Source organism: Pelophylax lessonae (assembly GCF_965119305.1).
Source record: "Pelophylax lessonae genome assembly, chromosome: 3".
Lineage (NCBI taxonomy): Eukaryota > Metazoa > Chordata > Amphibia > Anura > Ranidae > Pelophylax > Pelophylax lessonae.
The window spans coordinates 22,394,644-22,414,424 of NC_138770.1; the positions used below are offsets into that span (position 1 = coordinate 22,394,644).

At 44.6% G+C, this 19,781-nt stretch overlaps 2 protein-coding genes across 2 annotated transcripts in view; one reads left to right on the forward strand and one right to left on the reverse strand.

The window, feature by feature from the left end:
• Nucleotides 1-19,781, reverse strand: part of LOC309550245 (uncharacterized protein) — a gene marked incomplete at its 3' end in the record, with an annotated part of 2,091,994 nt that overhangs the window by 1,816,047 nt on the left and 256,166 nt on the right.
• LOC309548874 (uncharacterized protein) lies at nucleotides 13,882-18,020 on the forward strand (the record flags this gene model as incomplete). Its single annotated transcript, XM_082248804.1, has 6 exons — nucleotides 13,882-13,989; nucleotides 14,190-14,324; nucleotides 14,411-14,534; nucleotides 14,651-14,696; nucleotides 17,723-17,825; nucleotides 17,895-18,020. Exons 1-6 carry the CDS (start codon nucleotides 13,906-13,908, stop codon nucleotides 18,018-18,020), a joined length of 618 nt encoding a protein of 205 aa, XP_082104930.1. The 5' UTR covers nucleotides 13,882-13,905.

The following is a 19,781-nucleotide window of genomic DNA, read 5'->3' on the forward strand; positions in this document are numbered from 1 at the left end:
CAGCGTTTCCTGTGAAAGATCTGGGAATATTTGTAGTTCGTCTTCTTCGTATCTCAGTTTTGGTCTATCTTTCATTTTTTCCCAAATTTGGGCTCTCACTTCATATCTATGGAATCTCGCTATTACATCTCTTGGTTTTCCTTTTGGGGCACTCTGAGGTTTCCGTATTCTATGTACTCTTTCAAATTCTATTTTGTCTGTTATTGGATTCCCTAGGATGGGGTTGAATATACTTTCCAGCATTTGTTGTAAATTTTCTTCTTTGTTCTTTTCCGGTAATCCTCTAATCCGTAAGTTCTTCCTTCTATTTCTGTTCTCTTGGTCTTCCATCTTATATAATATATTCCTCTGTTCTAGCTGAAGTTGCTGCATTCGTTCATTTAAGTTTAATAACTTTTTCCCATGGGTATTTATCTTCTTTTCAGTTTCCTCTACTCTTATTAATGTATGGCCCAGATCTCTGTATAAAGTGGCCATTTCAGTTTTAATTGATTTATCCAGGTTCGAGAACATTTCCATCATTTCTAATTTTGTTGGGGGGTGGTCGTTCATCCTTAGATCTTCTTCCTTCCCCGGGTCATTGTCCTCTGTTGTCTGTATACTCTCTCTGGACAAATCTGGGCTCTCTTCACCTGTTGCCCCGGATGCCTTTGTTCCTTTTATCTTTTTGTTTCCTTCATTAGTTTGTTTTGGTCTTACCACTTGTTGGTTTTCGGTTGTTTCATTTTGGTCTTTCCCTTCCTGGGTCATATACCTTTTAATAGTCCCGGGGCTTGCCGTAATTTTTGCGGTTTTCCCTGATGTCTCCTTTGTCTGTTTATTCTTTATTTTGGACATGATGATACTTTGTTTATATGACTCTTGATAATAGCTGTACTCCTGCTCAATATTCCCTCAATATTCTCTTGCCCCGCTGAGCTCTATCCAGTCCCTCTTTTAGGGATTTACTTAGGAATTAGCCAAGAAATTTTTAGCACTGGAAGAAATATACCCGGTTTTTAAATTTCAATAGTGGCCTCTTCTAAGTAGTCAGTCTTTAGTGGATTGTCCCCTGGGGTCTTTTGAGGGACCTCTCTCTTGTATTTCTCACGGTGTTTTTTCCCTGTAGAAACTCTTTTTAATTTCTCAGAAGTAGACTACAAGAGATTCCTCCAGTACAATAGAGGCAGAGGGGGGGGGGGGGGTATCGCTGTGCACCTCCAAAAAACAAAAAAAAAAAAAAAAAAAAAGAGGGGGTGGAGGTACTTAATTGGTATATTTCAGTCAGTCAGTGTTGCGTACACTCACTCTTTAATCCCTCTTAGTAATTAAATGTATTTTATTTTGGGCGTAGTATACAGTTATATCAGGGCAATCCCAAGAATAAATTGGTGTTGGTTGCTCCTTCCAGGCCGGTTATACCAGACTCCCTCTATGTCTTTATCCCTGGCTGTACATAAGTATAGAGTCTCAGCTAAGTAGGGATCCGTGATGTATTACTGTCCATCATGTAATTACATAGACTTGGTACACACAGTTCGGAGACCCAGAACCAATACTATGTGGGTTAATGTAATAATAATGGGGGGGTTTTCGCCCTCTCACCGTTCTAGCATGGGCGGGTCTACCAGCGATCCCTGTGTCCTCTGCTGCTGTGTCTGCGGCCTTTAACAGGCTCCTCCCCCCATTCTGAGCAATCTCTCACTACAGTCTGTGCTGAGTAAAGGATCGGGGGGGGGTCTTGCTTGTTTTAACCCTTTTCCCACTTGGGGGGCTATGACATGCCCTGTCTTTAAGCAGGGATGGCCAGATGAGCCAGAGGGGTTTCTATCACAGCGTAGTACAGTACAGTCTATAATATCCTTTCCACCATGGGTTATCTTGATAGTATTCCCTTTGAACAATGCTTGCAATCAGTTTTCAAATAACGACTTCAGGGGGGGCTCGCTTGTTAAATCCTTTCCTCAGTCCTTTGCGATTCACCCCCAGGCGGAGTATACGGGTCATTCAGTACAGCATAAAGACAGTTGGGAGATATGAAACAAACTTAAAGAGAAGTTTAAATGTGGTTACCATCCTTTCCCCAATCCTTTGTTCTCTCTCTGGGAGTCAGCGCAATTCACCCCCAGGCAGAACATACGGATCGTTCAGAGCACCATAAAGTCAATTTAGGGGTTTGAGACATACATGGGAGAAGTTTAATTGGGGTTTAGATGGGGTTTTCACCTTCACCCTAGTCCTTTACACTCCCTCTAGAGTATTAAGCAATTCACCCCCAGGCAGAACATGCAGGTTATTTAGAGCAGTTCAAAGTCCTATGGAAGGATTTAAGCATGCATACAAGAAGTTTTAAATGGGATTTTAACCCTCTCACCAGTCCTTTGTAGATTGTGCAGCTTCGCTGGTTATGCTTGATAGCTTCTCTCCCTGTATGCCGATTAATTGCTCTGATGATTGATGCTGCAGCGTCTCACGTACTGGGCTCTGTATCACACTGCCCGCTGCTCTGTCTGCCTGTGTCGGGAGGGGCTATCCTCCTCTCTCTCTCCCCATTGATCCTTCTCTCATCCAGGACAGCAATCCACTATGGCTTTCCCCGGTCTTCAGCTGCGCTCATTCAGGTCGGTAACTTCCACATATGCCCTGGCGTCTCCCTGGGATCTGGCTGGAGCGAGAGTGGAGGATGGCAGGGGTAGGTCAGGCGCTCATATGAGCGGAGGATCGGACATTCCTTCGCTCGTTCCTCTGGACGGCATTGCGGCGCTCTAGCAGGCAGACGGACTTGGCGCCATTGGCAGGCTCCTCCCTCCCTGAGGTGAGCGATAATCTTATTTTATAGTAGTCAATTATTCTTGTAGGTAATGCTACTTTCGAGTATATGTTTCCAGTTTTAGTTTTGGATAGGATATGCTTCCATGCTAATAGTGTTGATTTGATAGAAAGAAAGTTGGGTATGACTATTTTTTTGGGTATTATAATTCTGGCCATAGAAAGGGCAAATAGATCGTGTCCTTTAGTGATCTCTTTTTCAATGTTTGTCCATAGTTTGTCCTCATGATAGGAGAACCAGAATTTCATTTGGTCTAATAGTGATGCATAGTAGTAATTTTTTATATCTGGCAATCCCATTCCTCCTAAGGCTTTGGGAGTTGTTAATATTGAGAATGCTACTCTGGGTTTTTTCTTATTCCATATAAAATGTTTTAATGTAATATTCATCTGCGTGAAAAGTTTGGGGGTTATCAGGATGGGGAGGGACCGGAAATAGTATAAGATTTTAGGTAGTATTTGCATTTTAAAGGCTGCTATTTTACCAACCCATGATAATTGAACGTTTTGGATATGTTGTAGGTCTTTGTTAGTTTGTTCTAGGAGTTTAGGAAAATTAACTTGGTATAATTTGGAGGTTGGGTACGTCAATTGTATACCTAGATATGATATAGATACATCATCCCAATTGTAGCCATATTTCTCACGCAGGTTTTTAATGTGATCTTTCTCAATATTCATAGGTAGGACATAGCATTTGTTTTGATTGACTTTGTAGTAGGATACTTTACTATATTGATCTAGTATTTTTTGAACCGTGGGTAAAGATGTGTCAGGGTTTGTCATTGTTAGAATAATATCGTCTGCGAATAGCCCCAGTTTATGTTCATATTGCCCTATTTTAATGCCATTAATATCGGGGTTATTGGGTATATATTCCGCTAAAGGCTCTATTGCTAATGAGAATATTATTGGAGATATTGGACAACCTGGTCTGGTTCCATTGGTCAAATTAAAGCTTTTGGATATTAAACCTGAGGAGAACACTTTAGCTGAGGGTTGTGAGTATAAAGTCATAATGGCCGAGTGTATAAATCCCTTGATTCCAAATTTTTCTAGAGTTTTAGAAATAAACTTCCAATGCATTCTATCAAAAGCTTTCTCTGCATCTAATGCTAAGAGAATCGCGGGAGTTTGACTATTTTCTATATGATTAATTAGATTTATCATTCGTCTAGTACCATCAGGGGCTTGTCTTCCTTTAACGAAACCTACTTGGTCTGGACTAATGGGATATGATGTTATATTATTTCGTCGGTTCGCTAATATTTTCGCATAGATTTTTATATCCGCGTTGAGTAATGATATAGGTCTATAATTTATGGGTGAGGTTGGGTCTTTTCCTGGTTTGGGAAGGGTAATTATTAGTGCTTCTAACATCTCTTTTGGGTATTTTCAAGATTTGGCTACTTGGTTAAATAATTTGGTCAGATATGGAGATAAGATGTCGCTGAAGGCTTGATAATATTCTCCAGACAATCCATCAATCCCGGGGGTTTTATGTTTGGGTAATGATTTAATAACTGTGAGGGTTTCTGACTCTGATATTGGGGCATTGAGTGATTCTAGATCTTTGGGGTATATTTCAGGTAGGTTTATTGTTTTTAGGAAGTCAGATATCATTTCAGATGTGGGTTGATGGGTGTTTAGGTCCTCTTTAAGATTATACAGGGATTCATAATACTCTGAGAAGGTATCAGCTATTTCCTGGGGGTTATAACTTACTTTACCTGATTTGGGATGAATTATTTTGCTAATTTTATTTTTAATTTGTCGTTGGCGTAGTTGGTTAGCCAATAGTTTGCTAGCTTTGTTGCCTTGGGAGTAGTAGTTTAGTTTCAGTCTTTTTAAGTATTTATCGTGATCTTCTATCAAAATTATTCTTAAATCTGTTCTGAGGTTATTGAGTTGTTGTTCTAGTTTTATATCATTAGGGGTATTTTTGTGTTTTTCTTCTAGTCCCGAGATATCCTTTAATATTTTATTTATTGTGTCGTTTTTTTTTTTTTTTCCCTAGCCGCTACTTGGATTAGTAGACCTCTAATATATGCTTTATGAGAACACCATAATGTGGTGTTTTCCACCGAGTCATTATTGTTAATTACAAAGAATTCTTTAAGTTTTTCTTTTAGCATGGACAAATGTTTTTCTTGGGAAAGGATATAAGCATTGTTTCTCCATACTCTGTTATTGGCACAGGGTTGTCCTATTTTGATTTCCATTGTTATAGGGGCATGATCAGACCAAGAGATATTGTGTATCTGAGCATTGATTATATTCTGCAATAATAATTTGTCTGTAATAAAATAGTCTATTCTGGAATAAGATTTGTGAACATGGGAGTAATATGTGTAATCCCTTTCGGTGGAATGAAGGCACCTCCAGGGATCAAACATATCCTCATTAGAGAAAATACTGTTTAGGCCAATTCTTTTAGTGTGTCCTTGCTTGGAGGTGTCCATAAGGGGGTCCAATGGTGCATTAAGATCTCCACATATAATAAGGTTTCCTTTTTGTATTTTCCGTGCCTTCGATATTACTTTCTTTATGAACTGATGAGGGTTTTTGTTGGGGGCATAGATATTAACTATGGTATATTCTGTGTTTTCAATAGTTCCTACTGGTATGATGAATCTTCCTTGAGAGTCAGCTTTAATATTCAGAGGTTGAAAGGACACAGAGTCTTTTATTGCTAAGATAACTCCTTTCTTTTTCTTGGTGTTGTTGGAGACAAAGATATGCGGAAACTTGTGATGAGAGAATGTTGGTGCTTTGTTTGCTGCAAAGTGAGATTCTTGTATGCAGACAATGTCACTGTCATGTTTTAAAATGTCATTCCATAGAGCTTTACACTTATACGGGCTGTTGAGACCTCTTGCATTAATTGACAAAAATGTAAGACCCATTAGATTGGTAAGGTTTTTTTGATGGAGACTAACATTAGTAGATGTTTTGAAGAGAAAAGTGATATATTGAGATCTTCATTGTTGGATCCTGTTCCATCCAGTAGGTGGCAGTGTTGTACCCTGTAATTTTCTGAAAGTAGTGTAGAACTAAAACCATAAACCATAGGTGTAGAAAGGTAAAAAGGGAGATGTAATTTAACTCCTGTGTACATTAGGACTGTACTGGTTATTGGGGTTAATGAAAAGTTAGAAACAAACTGAGAACAAGGAAAAAGAAAACTCCCCGACATGGGGTTCCCTGAGTTATTCGTTACCTGAGGGCGGATAATATCCTATTTTTCCTGTGTGTGACCATAAAAATATATGGTGAATGGGAAAGATTCTCCTTTATAGGTGAAATATTTTATTTGTTACTTGTTTGCCATTGCTGTGGGATTTTCTCAGGTGGACCTTTGCCAAGCGCATTCTCGTCATCTTTTGGTAATAAGCCCCACGATTTTAGAATTTTCAGGCCTTCTTCCATGTTGGTGATATTATACGTCATTCCATCTCGGTCTATCATAATTTTCGTAGGAAATCCCCATTTGTAAATTATTTTATGATTCTTTAGAATTTTAGTAATCGTGTTTAAATTCTTGCGTGCCTGTATAGTTGCCTGTGAAAGATCTGAGTATAATATTATTCCTGCATAGGGATCCGGTAGAGGTGAATTATGCCGTGCAAATTGCATCAACTGATCTTTTACTTGAAAAAAGTGGATTTTGGCAATAACATCCCTAGGCAGCCTTTGTGGTATATGTGCGGGTTTAGGTAACCGGTCTGCACGGTCTATCATCAGTTCCTGATGGGGAATCGTAGGTAGCAGTGTGGAAATCATTTCTTTTAGGAAGCTTTTCAGATCAGCAGGCTTTATGTTCTCAGGAATGCCTCGGAATTTTACATTATTCCTTCTTGATCTGTCTTCCAAATCTGCTACTTTCAGTTTAAGATTTTTAATCTCATCCTCCAGCTCGAAATGTGCGTCAACTAGATCATTATGTGCATTGGTGAAATCGCACATTTTATTTTCTACATAGTCCACTCTCTCTCCAAGGTTGTCTATTTCTTTTTTAGATTGGTGCATAAAGCTCATCACATCATATTGTAGGGCTCCTCTTAATGACATTATTATGTCTTTAATTGTGGAATCTGATATAGGTTGGCCTGTGGTGGGTATTGCATTTAATTTTGCATCATATGGATTGTTACCACGTGTTAAGTCATAGTCATGATCATGATCAATATCACTTACATTTCCATTGGAAGGAGTGATTTTCCTCTTCTGCTTTAGAGGGCTGCTGGTGTCATCTTGCATCTGCAGACTGCATTCATTTGGGGCATTCTGTGATCCTTCTCCTTCTTCAGCATTCATTTCTTGCTCTCTAGCATTGCCATGAGAGGGGGAGGAGTCAGCGCCATTTTGGTATTTTCCTGGAGTCCCGGCCGGGCTCCTAAATTCCCCTAATTTGAGGGGAATTCCTCTTTCTTTCCTCTTCCCCATCCTTCCGCTAGATTGCTGCATCTTTTGGGTGTTTTTTCAATCCCTCAGGAGTGCTGAAAGTCGCTTTCCTTTACTGCAGGGAGCCCGTTATCAGAGAGCTCTATGCAGCAGCTTCCATCTGCCTTCACAGCCGGCCACGCCCCCCTCCACTGTGACCTCTTTTATCTCCAGCAGATGATGACATATACACATAATATCTGACAAAAGTAAGTACACCCCTCACATTTTTGTAAATATTTTATTCTATCTTTTCATGTGACAACACTGAAGAAATGACACTTTGCTACAATGTAAAGTAGTGAGTGTACAGCTTGTATAAGACTCCATTCACACTAGCGCGACTTGTCAGGCGACTTGGTTGCCTGACAAGTCGCGGTCGATCGCCCGCCATTGAATAGTACAGGACCCGTTCTAATAGGAGCGACACAAGTCGCTCCGACTTAGAAAAAGGGTCCTGTACTAATTTGGGGCGACCTGGAGGCGACTTGCATTGGCTTCAATTATATGAAGTCCGTGCAAGTCGCGCCAAGGTCGCGGTGCACGCTGTGCACCGCGACTTCACAGGTCGCCCCAGCAAGTCGTGTCGCCCCTGTCTGAACGGGGTATAACAGTGTAAATTTGCTGTCCCCTCAAAATAACTCAACACACAGCCATTAATGTCTAAACTGCCGGCAACAAAAGTCAGTACACCCCTAAGTGACAATGTCCAAATTGGGCCGAAAGTGTCAATATTTTGTGTGGCCGCCATTATTTTCCAACACTGCCTGAACCCTCTTGGGCATGGAGGTCACCAGAGCTTCACAGGTTGTCACTGGAGTCCTCTTCCCCTCCTCCATGATGACATCACAGAGCTGGTGGATGTTAGAGACCTTGCGCTCCTCCCCCTTCTGTCTGAGGATTCCCCACAGATGCTCAATAGGGTTTAGGTCTGGAGACATGCTTGGCCAGTCCATCACCTTTACCCTCAGCTTCTTTATCAAGGCAGTGGTCATCTTGGAGGTGTTTGGGGTCGTTATGTTGGAATATTGCCATGCGGCCCAGTCTCTGAAGGGAGGGGATCATGCTCTGCTTCAGTATGTCACAGTACATGTTGGCATTCATGGTTCCCTCAATGATCTGTAGATCCCCAGTGCCGGCAGCACTCATGCAGCCCCAGACCATGACACTCCCACCATCATGCTTGACTGTAGGAAGACACACTTGTCTTTGTACTCCTCACCTGGTTGCCCCCACACACGCCTGACACCAAATAAGTTTATCTTGGTCTCATCAGAGCACAGGAGATGGTTCCAGTAATCCATGTCCTTATTCTGCTTGTCTTCAGCAAACTGTTTGCGGGCTTTCTTGTCCATCATCTTTAGAAGAGGCTTCCTTCTGGGATGACAGCCATGCAGACCAATTTGATGCAGTGTGCGGCATATGGTCTGAGCACTGACAGGCTGACCCCTCCCCTGCCCCTTCAACCTCTGCAGCAATGCTGGCAGCACTCATACGTCTATTTCCCAAAGACAACCTTTGGTAATGATGCTGAGCATGCCACTCAACTTCTTTGGTGGACCATGGGGAGGCCTGTTCTGAGTGGAACCTGTCCTGGTAAACCACTGTATGGTCTTGGCCACCGTGCTGCAGCTCAGTTTCAGGATCTTGGCAATCTTCTTGTAGCCTAGGCCATCTTTATGTAGAGCAACAATTCTTTTTTTCAGATCCTTATAGAGTTCTTTGCCATGAGGTGCCATGCTGAACTTCCAGTGACCAGTATGAGAGAGTGAGAGCGATAACACCAAATTTAACACACCTGCTCCCATTCACACCTGAGACCTTGTAACACTAACGAGTCACATGACACCGGGGAGGGAAAATGGCTGATTGGGCCCAATTTGGACATTTTAAGAGGGGTGTACTCACTTTTGTGAGATACTGTATAGTGTGGAAATGTAGAATAACCCCGTATATTACAATGAGTGAATTTATGGTCTGTACCACGAGGGGAGTTATTGGTGTCAGTAAATTGCGGTTCCAGACATTGTATGTGGGGGATGAAATGATAATTAAAGGTCGGGATTAGGGAAGATTTCTGTAAGATTTTACACGGGAATGATCAGCGCCCCCTCCAGAGACACTATGATGAGTCACACAATAGGAGTCTGAGAGGGACTGGATTTTGGGGGAATGCATAGTTGCCAACGCTCACAGATTTCCTGGGACATTTACAGGAAATTGACTGCTGTCCCAAGGAGAATCCCAAAAATGTATCAATGTCCCGGGCAGCAGCCAGCCTAGTAGAGACTCTGCATCGTAAACCCCCCCCCCCCCCCCAGTGCTGGGGTAACACACAGGTTAATATGAGAGCTTTCTCAGATCCTCCCCCTGCCTCATCCTCTCCACCGGATTTACCATGCAAGGAGGTCAGGTGGCGTTTGCCTCTCAATGATTGGGTGGGACTCAGAGAGGGGGTGTGGCTAGCCTCAGCAAGGTGAAGATGAATATGGCAGCCCGACCTGATGCCATCCAAGCAGCCAGAGGGGTATTTCTACCCTGCAGTTCAGTCTCTGGGGGAAAATCATGATAGCTCGGCTTTTTGTCTCTTTTGTTTTGTATGTAGTGAGGAAACTGCACTGACCGGTGTACTCACTGACATCCCTCCCCTCCCCCATACACAGAACATTGTATATATTCATGGCTGTGTGAGAAGCCTCTGCTGTCAGCTGTGTCCTTCGCTTCTGACCTTCTCTATCATGTCCGCAATCTCTGAACCCATCTCTGGTATCATGTCCGCAGTCTCTGAACCCATCTCTGGTATCATGTCTGCAGTCTCTGACAATCTCTTGTATCATGTCTGCAGTCTCTGACCATCTCTTGTATCATGTCCGCAATCTCTGAACCCATCTCTGGTATCATGTCTGCAGTCTCTGAACCCATCTCTGGTATCATGTCTGCAGTCTCTGACAATCTCTTGTATCATGTCTGCAGTCTCTGACCATCTCTTGTATCATGTCCGCAGTCTCTGATCATCTCCTGTATCATGTCCGCAGTCTCTGACAATCTCTTGTATCATGTCTGCAGTCTCTGACCATCTCTTGTATCATGTCCGCAGTCTCTGATCATCTCCTGTATCATGTCCGCAGTCTCTGACCATCTCTTGTATCATGTCTGCAGTCTCTGATCATCTCTTGTATCATGTCTGCAGTCTCTGACCATCTCTTGTATCATGTCCGCACAGTCTCTGACCATCTCTTGTATCATAGCCGCACAGTCTCTGACCATCTCTTGTATCATAGCCGCACAGTCTCTGACCATCTCTTGTATCATGTCCGCACAGTCTCTGACCATCTCTTGTATCATGTCTGCAGTCTCTGACCATCTCTTGTATCATGTCTGCAGTCTCTGATAATCTCTTGTCTCATGTCCGCACAGTCTCTGACCATCTCTTGTATCATGTCCGCAGTCTCTGATCATCTCCTGTATCATGTCCGCAGTCTCTGACCATCTCTTGTATCACGTCTGCAGTCTCTGATCATCTCTTGTATCATGTCTGCAGTCTCTGACCATCTCTTGTCTCATGTCCGCACAGTCTCTGACCATCTCTTGTATCATGTCCTCAGTCTCTGACCATCTCTTGTATGATGTCTGCAATCTCTGAACCCATCTCTTGTCTCATGTCCGCACTGTCTCTGACCATCTCTTGTATCATGTCCTCAGTCTCTGACCATCTCTTGTATGATGTCCGCACAGTCTCTGACGATCTCTTGTATGATGTCTGCAATCTCTGAACCCATCTCTTGTATCATGTCCGCACAGTCTCTGACCATCTCTTGTATCATGTCTGCAGTCTCTGATAATCTCTTGTCTCATGTCCGCACAGTCTCTGACCATCTCTTGTATCATGTCCTCAGTCTCTGAACCCATCTCTTGTATCATGTCCGCACAGTCTCTGACCATCTCTTGTATCATGTCCACACAGTCTCTGAGCATCTCTTGTATCATGTCCTCAGTCTCTGACCATCTATTGTATCATGTCCGCACAGTCTCTGACCATCTCCTGTATCATGTCCGCACAGTCTCTGACCATCTCCTGTATCATGTCTGCAATCTCTGACCATCTATTGTATTTGTTTGATGGGATCTGCCTGGGGGGATGGTATTTGGAGTATCTTTATCTGCTGATTGTTAAACGTTCTGCCATACACATATTGCTATTGTGGTGTAGGATCTGTGCCTGCTCTCCCTCCATCCCTCTTTCTTTCCTTCTCTCTCCTTCCCTCCCTATCTCTCTCTTTTTCTTTCTTTCTTCTCCCTTCATCCCTCTTTCACCTCAGACTCTATTTAACCACACCCCCTTTAGGGTAGGATGTTTTTTAGGACCCCTTTGCCTGCCAATAGCCCTCCTGGACAAAGATTTGTGTTTTCCAATCCAAACACGTCAGATGTCACCAGGTTAGGAGAGCGCCCTCTCTGGTTACATCTAAGCCGTATCCGGGCCCGCCATCCACCGGAGTATCTGTGACCGAGACTCTGGCAGTGGATTAGAGCTTCTGCTCTTTATGCCAATATTCCCCATTTCCTGCTATATAGGGGTATATTGCTTCACAGGCACCACAAACTCTGGGGGACTACAGAGCCCAGCACACCTATTCATCTACAGCCGGGGGTCTTCTGAGTAAGTGCTGCCAGATTACCCCAGGAGTTGTCTGACACTTTGTTATCAGAAAGTTTTATTGGAATTATCGTGTTGTGGGTTCAGATATTTTATCCATAGTGCAAGCGCTGTCCCAACATTTATTATTTGTAGAATAACCCCTTCAGGGTCAGAGCATTTACCCTGTTGCAAGTATGACCTTTGTGACCTGATAGTTCCACCACTGTCTCACCTCCACCGATCTCCCACAAAGGCCTCACCTCCACCAATCTCCCACACAGGGCTCACCTCCACCGATCTCCCACACACACAGGGCTCCCCTCCACCGATCTCCCACACACACAGGGCTCCCCTCCACCGATCTCCCACACACACAGGGCTCACCTCCACCGATCTCCCACACACAGGGCTCACCTCCACCGATCTCCCACACACAGGGTTCACCTCCACGGATCTCACACACAGGGCTCACCGCCACCGATCTCCCACACAGGGCACCCCTCCACCGATCTCCCACACAGGGCTCACCTCCACCGATCTCCCACACACACAGGGCTCACCTCCACCGATCTCCCACACACACAGGGCTCACCTCCACCGATCTCCCACACACAGGGCTCACCTCCACCAATCTCCCACACAGGGCTCACCTCCACCGATCTCCCACACAGGGCTCACCTCCACCGATCTCCCAAAAACAGGGCTCACCTCCACCGATCTCCCACACACAGGGCTCACCTCCACCGATCTCCCTCACAGGGCTCACCTCCACCGATCTCCCTCACAGGGCTCACCTCCACCGATCTCCCACACACACAGGGCTCACCTCCACCGATCTCGCACACACAGAGCTCATTTCCACCGATCTCTCACACACACAGAGCTCACCTCCACTGATCTCTCACACACAGAGGGCTCACCTCCACCGATCTCCCACACACAGGGCTCACCTCCACCGATCTCCCACACACAGGGCTCACCTCCACCGATCTCACACACACAGGGCTCACCTCCACCGATCTCGCACACACAGAGCTCATTTCCACCGATCTCTCACACACACAGAGCTCACCTCCACTGATCTCTCACACACACAGGGCTCACCTCCACTGATCTCTCACACACACAGGGCTCACCTCCACCGATCTCGCACACAGGGCTCACCTCCACCGATCTCACACACACAGGGATCACCTCCACCGATCTCCCACACACAGGGCTCACCTCCACCGATCTCACACCCAGGGCTCACCGCCACCGATCTCCCACACACAGGGCTCCCCTCCACCGATCTCCCACACACACAGGGCTCACCTCCACTGATCTCTCACACACACACAGGGCTCACCTCCACCAATCTCACACCCTGGGCTCACCTCCACCAATCTCCCACACACAGGGCTCACCTCCACCGATCTCGCACACACAGGGATCACCTCCACCGATCTCCCACACACAGGGCTCACCTCCACCGATCTCACACACACAGGGCTCACCTCCACCGATCTCACACCCAGGGCTCACCGCCACCAATCTCACACCCTGGGCTCACCTCCAGCAATCTCCCACACACAGGGTTCACCTCCACCGATCTCTCACACACACAGGGCTCACCTTCACCGATCTCACACACACAGGGCTTACCTCCACCGATCTCAGACACAGAGGGCTCATCTCCACCGATCTCCCACACACAGGGCTCACCTCCACCGATCTCCCACACACACAGGGCTCACCTCCACCGATCTCACACACACACGCAGGGCTCACCTCCACCGATCTCACACACACACAGGGCTCACCTCCACCGATCTCACACACACAGGGCTCACCTCCACTGATCTCCCACACAGGGCTCACCTCCAAAAACTAAACAGCCCAAACCGAATGTTTTCCCATGGGGCAATAGTTCTTTAATGTACAACATACTATTATTGTGTGACCAATACCATCCAAATAATTCTTACTTTCATTTCCCAAAGTTATCCGTCTACAAGGAGACCTGTATAGATCAAATGAGGATGGAGGAGGACCGGAGTCACATGACTGAGAATATACTAAACCTCACCCTGGAGATCATCTACCTGCTGACCGGAGAGGTGAGGAGGATTCTGGGAGGTCACATGACATCACTCTTATCTCTATTAATAAAACACAGACCTGACCAGAGAGGTGAGGAGGATTCTGGGAGGTCACATGACATCACTCGTATCTCTATTAATAAAACACAGACCTGACCGAAGAGGTGAGGAGGATACTGGGATTCTAACATGATATTCCTATTGCTTCCTCAATACAGAGATTTCCTCTTCTGAAGTCAGGTGATCATATGACCATCACAGTGCCTCCATGTGACTCCCAAAAACCTGAGAGACACAACATGCAGAAGATTCTAGAAGTCACCAAGAAGATGATGGAGCTGCTGACAGGAGAGGTGAGCGGTGCTGGGAATTCTGGGACATTATCCAGTAACAGACAAGGGATGTGTCTGGATGGTGACTGTATCATTGTGTGTGTCAGGTTCCTATAAGGTGTCAGGATGTCACTGTCTATTTCTCCATGGAGGAGTGGGAGTATTTAGAAGGACACAAGGATCTCTACAAGGACGTCATGATGGAGAATCAGCCGCCCCTCACATCACCGGGTAAGAGGAGACTTTATTGTAAAGGAGAGAGCAGTACGGAGGGTCCACCCAGATCCCCCATCATCTGATAAACACATAGAAACAATGTATTCAGTCAGTGTGTGTGTTTCCTACAGATGGATCCAGTAATGCGAACCCAGCAGAGAGATGTCCCCGTCCTCTGTATTCCCGGGATTCCACACAGGAAGGTCACACCATCCCTCACCATCATCAGGTAGAGGATTGACTTTATTGTCAGTTCTGATTTATACACAGCTTTTTTTTTTTTCAATGAATGTTTTATTATATATTCAGAGTGGAATCCTCGGGGATTATAATATTGTTGTTATAGAAGAGTATAAAGAGGAGGATGAGGAGTATGGAGTGATGGAGGAGTTTTCAGAAGGACACAAGGATATGATGGAGCCACCTAATACCAGGAACCCACCAGAGAGATGTCCCCGTCCTCTGTATTCCCGGGATTCCACACGGGAAGGTCACACCATCCCTCACTGTTACAAGGTTGGTGGGACGGAGCATCCAGAACATGGACTTGTGTAGAAAATGTGTGGATTTTTTATGTGAAGTCGCAATAATAAAGCTTATATTTTACAGATTATATTCTCTCTCATTTTCTTGGTTTAGAGTGGAGATCCAATTGATATAGAATTTGAGGTTAAAGCAGAAGAAGAAGAGACGTATGTGAGGGATGATCAGCAGTCTATGGAGGAGGATGGAATAACGGGGACATTTATAGAGGAGGACACTCCTACAGAGATCAGCACAGGTGGGTCATTAACACTAAATACATTCCTCCACCCATACTGCTCACTGATTGGTCCAGAGTATGACGGAGACTGGATGATATCAGCCTGTAATCCCCTGGTCACTTTCCTGAACTCTGTTTCCCGTCCTGTATTCCTGTATTTCTCTCGGATAATCTTCCTTCTCTGTGCTGCAGACACAATTTATGTCTCTAGACTGGATTTATGGAGATTCTGGGGTTCAGCTGGCAGCAAAATCTTGGCTTTCCCTATAGGTGTTACCAGACCTAGGCACCTGGGGTATGTGCTTTGAGTTTTCCTCATGCTCGGGTCTAGTAAGATCTCTGACAGAACAATCCTCCCAGGGTTACTTGTTCTGTTATTTGCTGGCTGTGCCGGGTGGAGGGATATGTCTGTATAGTCTCACATCCAAATCACTGAGAGCAGTCTCAGGAGATGGGAGGCAGTGGTGTGGGACCTCTGCAACTTGTCTCATGTAAACATTGAAGCTTCTACTGAATACCAATATTATGAGTCCTGACCCCTGCACTATATACTCTATGTTGTACATTACGTACTCCTGACCCCTGCACTATATACTCTGTTGTACATTATACACTCCCGACCCCTGCACTATATACTCTATGCTGTACATTACATACTCCTGATCCCTGCGCTATATACTCTATGTTGTACATTATATACTCCTAACCCCTGCACTATATACTCTATGTTGTACATTACTTACTCCTGATCCATGCACTATATACTCTATGTTGTACATTACATACTCCTGACTTCTGCTCTCTCCCCTCTACCCACTGCTATATATACACATAATATGGATTCTCTTTTGTTACTCCCATTTCCTACCAGCTGGACATTTTATATCTGATGATCTGATTGGAGGACAGACTTTTACATGTTGATAATAATGTGATAACATCCTCCAACTTTGGAACCTTAAACAGAAAGTGATAATGAGGGAGGAGTCAGTAACCCAATGGTGGTCTTCAGGATCAGTCCAGTCTTCATCTTGGTTGTTCTCCCCCCATCCTCACTCTCTGACCTCTGGTGGGACTCAGCCCCGCTGTTATTCATGACTAAATCATGGACTAAATAAGGAAGTGCAGGACTTCTTGTGTTGGGAAGATGGCAATGAGTGATAGAGGGGGAGGGGACACTCGTCCTATAAACCCCTCATCACTGTCACTCCCATAAAAGACAGTTCTCGTTGTTTCCTCACTCTCTGACTAAGGTCCATGAATAAAGAAATGAACTGGTAGGAGATCAGAGGACCCATTTACTAGTTACCTTGAGGGGGGAATTGTAAGATCCTCAGAGAGAAAGCTGCCTGATGTGGGCGGAGTCCTGGCTTAGGGGAACCAATCTGCTGATGTCTAGTAATAATCTTTGTATTTCTTTTTTAGTAGATGGACGGGAGATGAGGAAAACCTCAGAGGATTCTCTCACTTTGTCTCCACACTGTAAAGTAGAAGATGAGGACATCACACAGTATAGTCCAGGAGAAAACCCGGCTACCTCAAATGTCCATCCGGCACCACACAGTGTAGATGGACCATCGTATTCCTCTTATCCTGAGGAACCTCAGACTGTGAGGGACAGTGCCAGATCATCGTATTCCTCTTATCCTGAGGAACCTCAGACTGTGAGGGACAGTGCCGGACCATCATATTCCTCTTATCCCGAGGAACCTCAGACTGTGAGGGACAGTGCGGGACCATTGTATTCCTCTTATCCTGAGGAACCTCAGACTGTGAGGGACGGTGCCGGATCATCGTATTCCTCTTATCCTGAGGAACCTCAGACTGTGAGGGACAGTGCCAGATCATCGTATTCCTCTTATCCTGAGGAACCTCAGACTGTGAGGGACGGTGCCGGATCATCGTATTCCTCTTATCCTGAGGAACCTCAGACTGTGAGGGACAGTGCCAGATCATCGTATTCCTCTTATCCTGAGGAACCTCAGACTGTGAGGGACGGTGCCGGACCATTGTATTCCTCTTATCCTGAGGAACCTCAGACTGTGAGGGACGGTGCCGGACCATCGTATTCCTCTTATCCTGAGGAACCTCAGACTGTGAGGGACAGTGCCGGACCATCGTATTCCTCTTATCCTGAGGAACCTCAGACTGTGAGGGATGGTGCCAGACCATCGTATTCCTCTTATCCTGAGGAACCTCAGACCGTGAGGGACGGTGCCGTCCTTCCAACAGATAAGAGCTTTTCCTGTGCTGAGTGCGGGAAGTGTTTCCGTTTTAAATGCAGTCTTAATGTGCATAAAATAACTCACACAGGAGAGAAGCCACATTCTTGCCCTGAGTGCGGGAAATGTTTTTCACAAAAGTCTGATCTTTTCAAACATCAGAAGACTCACACAGGAGAGAAGCCGTATTCCTGTTTTGAGTGTGGGAAATGTTTTAGAAGAAAATCAGAAGTTGCCGACCATGAGAGGTGTCACACAGGGGAGAAGCCGTATCCCTGTGATGAGTGCGGGAAGTGGTTCCGTGTTCGCTCCACACTTAGGGTGCATAAAAGATCTCACACAGGTGAGAAGCCACATTCCTGTCCTGAGTGTGGGAAATGTTTTTCACAGAAGGCCAATCTTGAAAAGCATCAGAGATTTCACACAGGGGAGAAGCCATTTTCCTGTCCTGTGTGCGGGAAGTGTTTTTCGGAAAAGTCCAGACGTAATATTCATCAGAGATTGCACACAGGTTAGAAGTTGCATTCCGGTCCTAGGTGTGGGAAAGGTTTTTTTTTATGAAAATCAGAACTTATCACACATCAGATGTGTCACACAGGGAAAAAGTCATACTCCTTTTTCAAGTGCGGAAAATGTTTTGTACTAAAAACTGTACTTCTTACACATTAAAGTCTCACAAGGGGGGGAAAACTGTATGTCTGTCCTGAGTGCAGGAAAATTTTCTAGTCAAAATCAGAACTTCACACGTATCAGAGATCTCACACGGGGGAGAAGCCGTATTCCTGTCCTGAGTGTGGGAAATGTTTTTCACAGAAGTCCGATCTTTACACACATCAGAGATCTCACACAGGGGAGAAGCCGTATTCCTGTCCTGAGTGTGGGAAATGTTTTTCACAGAAGTCCAGTCTTTACAGACATCAGAGATCTCACTCGGGGGAGAAGCCATATCCCTGTCCTGAGTGAGGGAATTGTTCCTCACTGAAGTCCTGTCTTCCTGTACATCAGGGATCCCACACAACCCTGGAGGTGTATTAGTGCCTTGAGTGCGGGAAATGTCTTCTATATGAATGTTGGTGGACATGTGGGGAAGAAGCACACCCTGATATACACCTCAGATATACTCCATGGCTGATCTTCATCATGTAAGAAACACTTCATAAGGAGATCGGAGATCACCAGAGACATGGATGTCCCGTGTTGGTCATTGATAGCAGGAGAAAAATAAAAATGGAGTCCGTACCTCTCATTGGCTGAGTACATTTTGTGGTGTAACCTTTCACAAACACAAAAATAGTTGAATGAATATGAGCAGCATTTACCCAGCTGTGATGGGTTTTGGCCATATTTTATTTCCTATGAACATTGACTCCATCTAGTGGCCATAATGTCACCTATTGTCCTTCATCAGGTATGGCTTCATACCTAACCTGAGATCATACTCTTATGGGTACATTAAACTGTGAAGAACACAAGTCAATAACACCAACCATTTATTTCATTTGAAAATACCACATTTGGGCTTTAACCACTTAAGCCCCAGAAGATTTGGCTGCTCAAAGACCAGGGCCTATTTTGCGATTCAGCACTGCGTGACTTTAATGGGCAATTGCACTGTCGTGCGACGCTGTACCCAAATGAAAATGACGTCCTTTTTATCCACGAACAGAGCTTTCTTTTGGTGGTATTTGCTCACCTCTGCGATTTTTTTATTTTTTGCTCTATAAACAAAAAAAAGAGCGACAATTTTGAAAAAAATAATATTTTTCACATTTTTTTATATGAAATTCTCAAAAAAAATTGAAAAATCAATTTTTTTTAACATTTTGAGGCAATTTGTTTTCTGCTACATATTTTTGGTAAAAAAAAAAAAAATCGCAATAAGCGTATTTTGATTGGTTTGCGCAAAAGTTATTGCGTTTACTAACTACGGGAAAGATTTATGTCATTTTTATAGTTTTTTTTTTTTTTAACTAGTAATGGTGGCGATCTGCTATTTTTTTTTTTTTTTGCGGGACTGCGACATTGCGGCGGACAGATCGGACCCCTGACTGACATTTTTGACACTTTTGGGGGTACCAGTGACATTACTACAGTAATCAGTGCTATACATATGCACTGTTACTGTAAAAATGACACTGGCAGGGAGGGGGGTTTACTTTATTGGTGATCAAGGGGTTAAGTGTGTCCCTAGGGGCGTGATTCTAACTGTTAGGGGGCGTGGCTTGTGAAGTCATCACAGAGACATACGATCCTATATAGCAGGATCACATAGCCTTT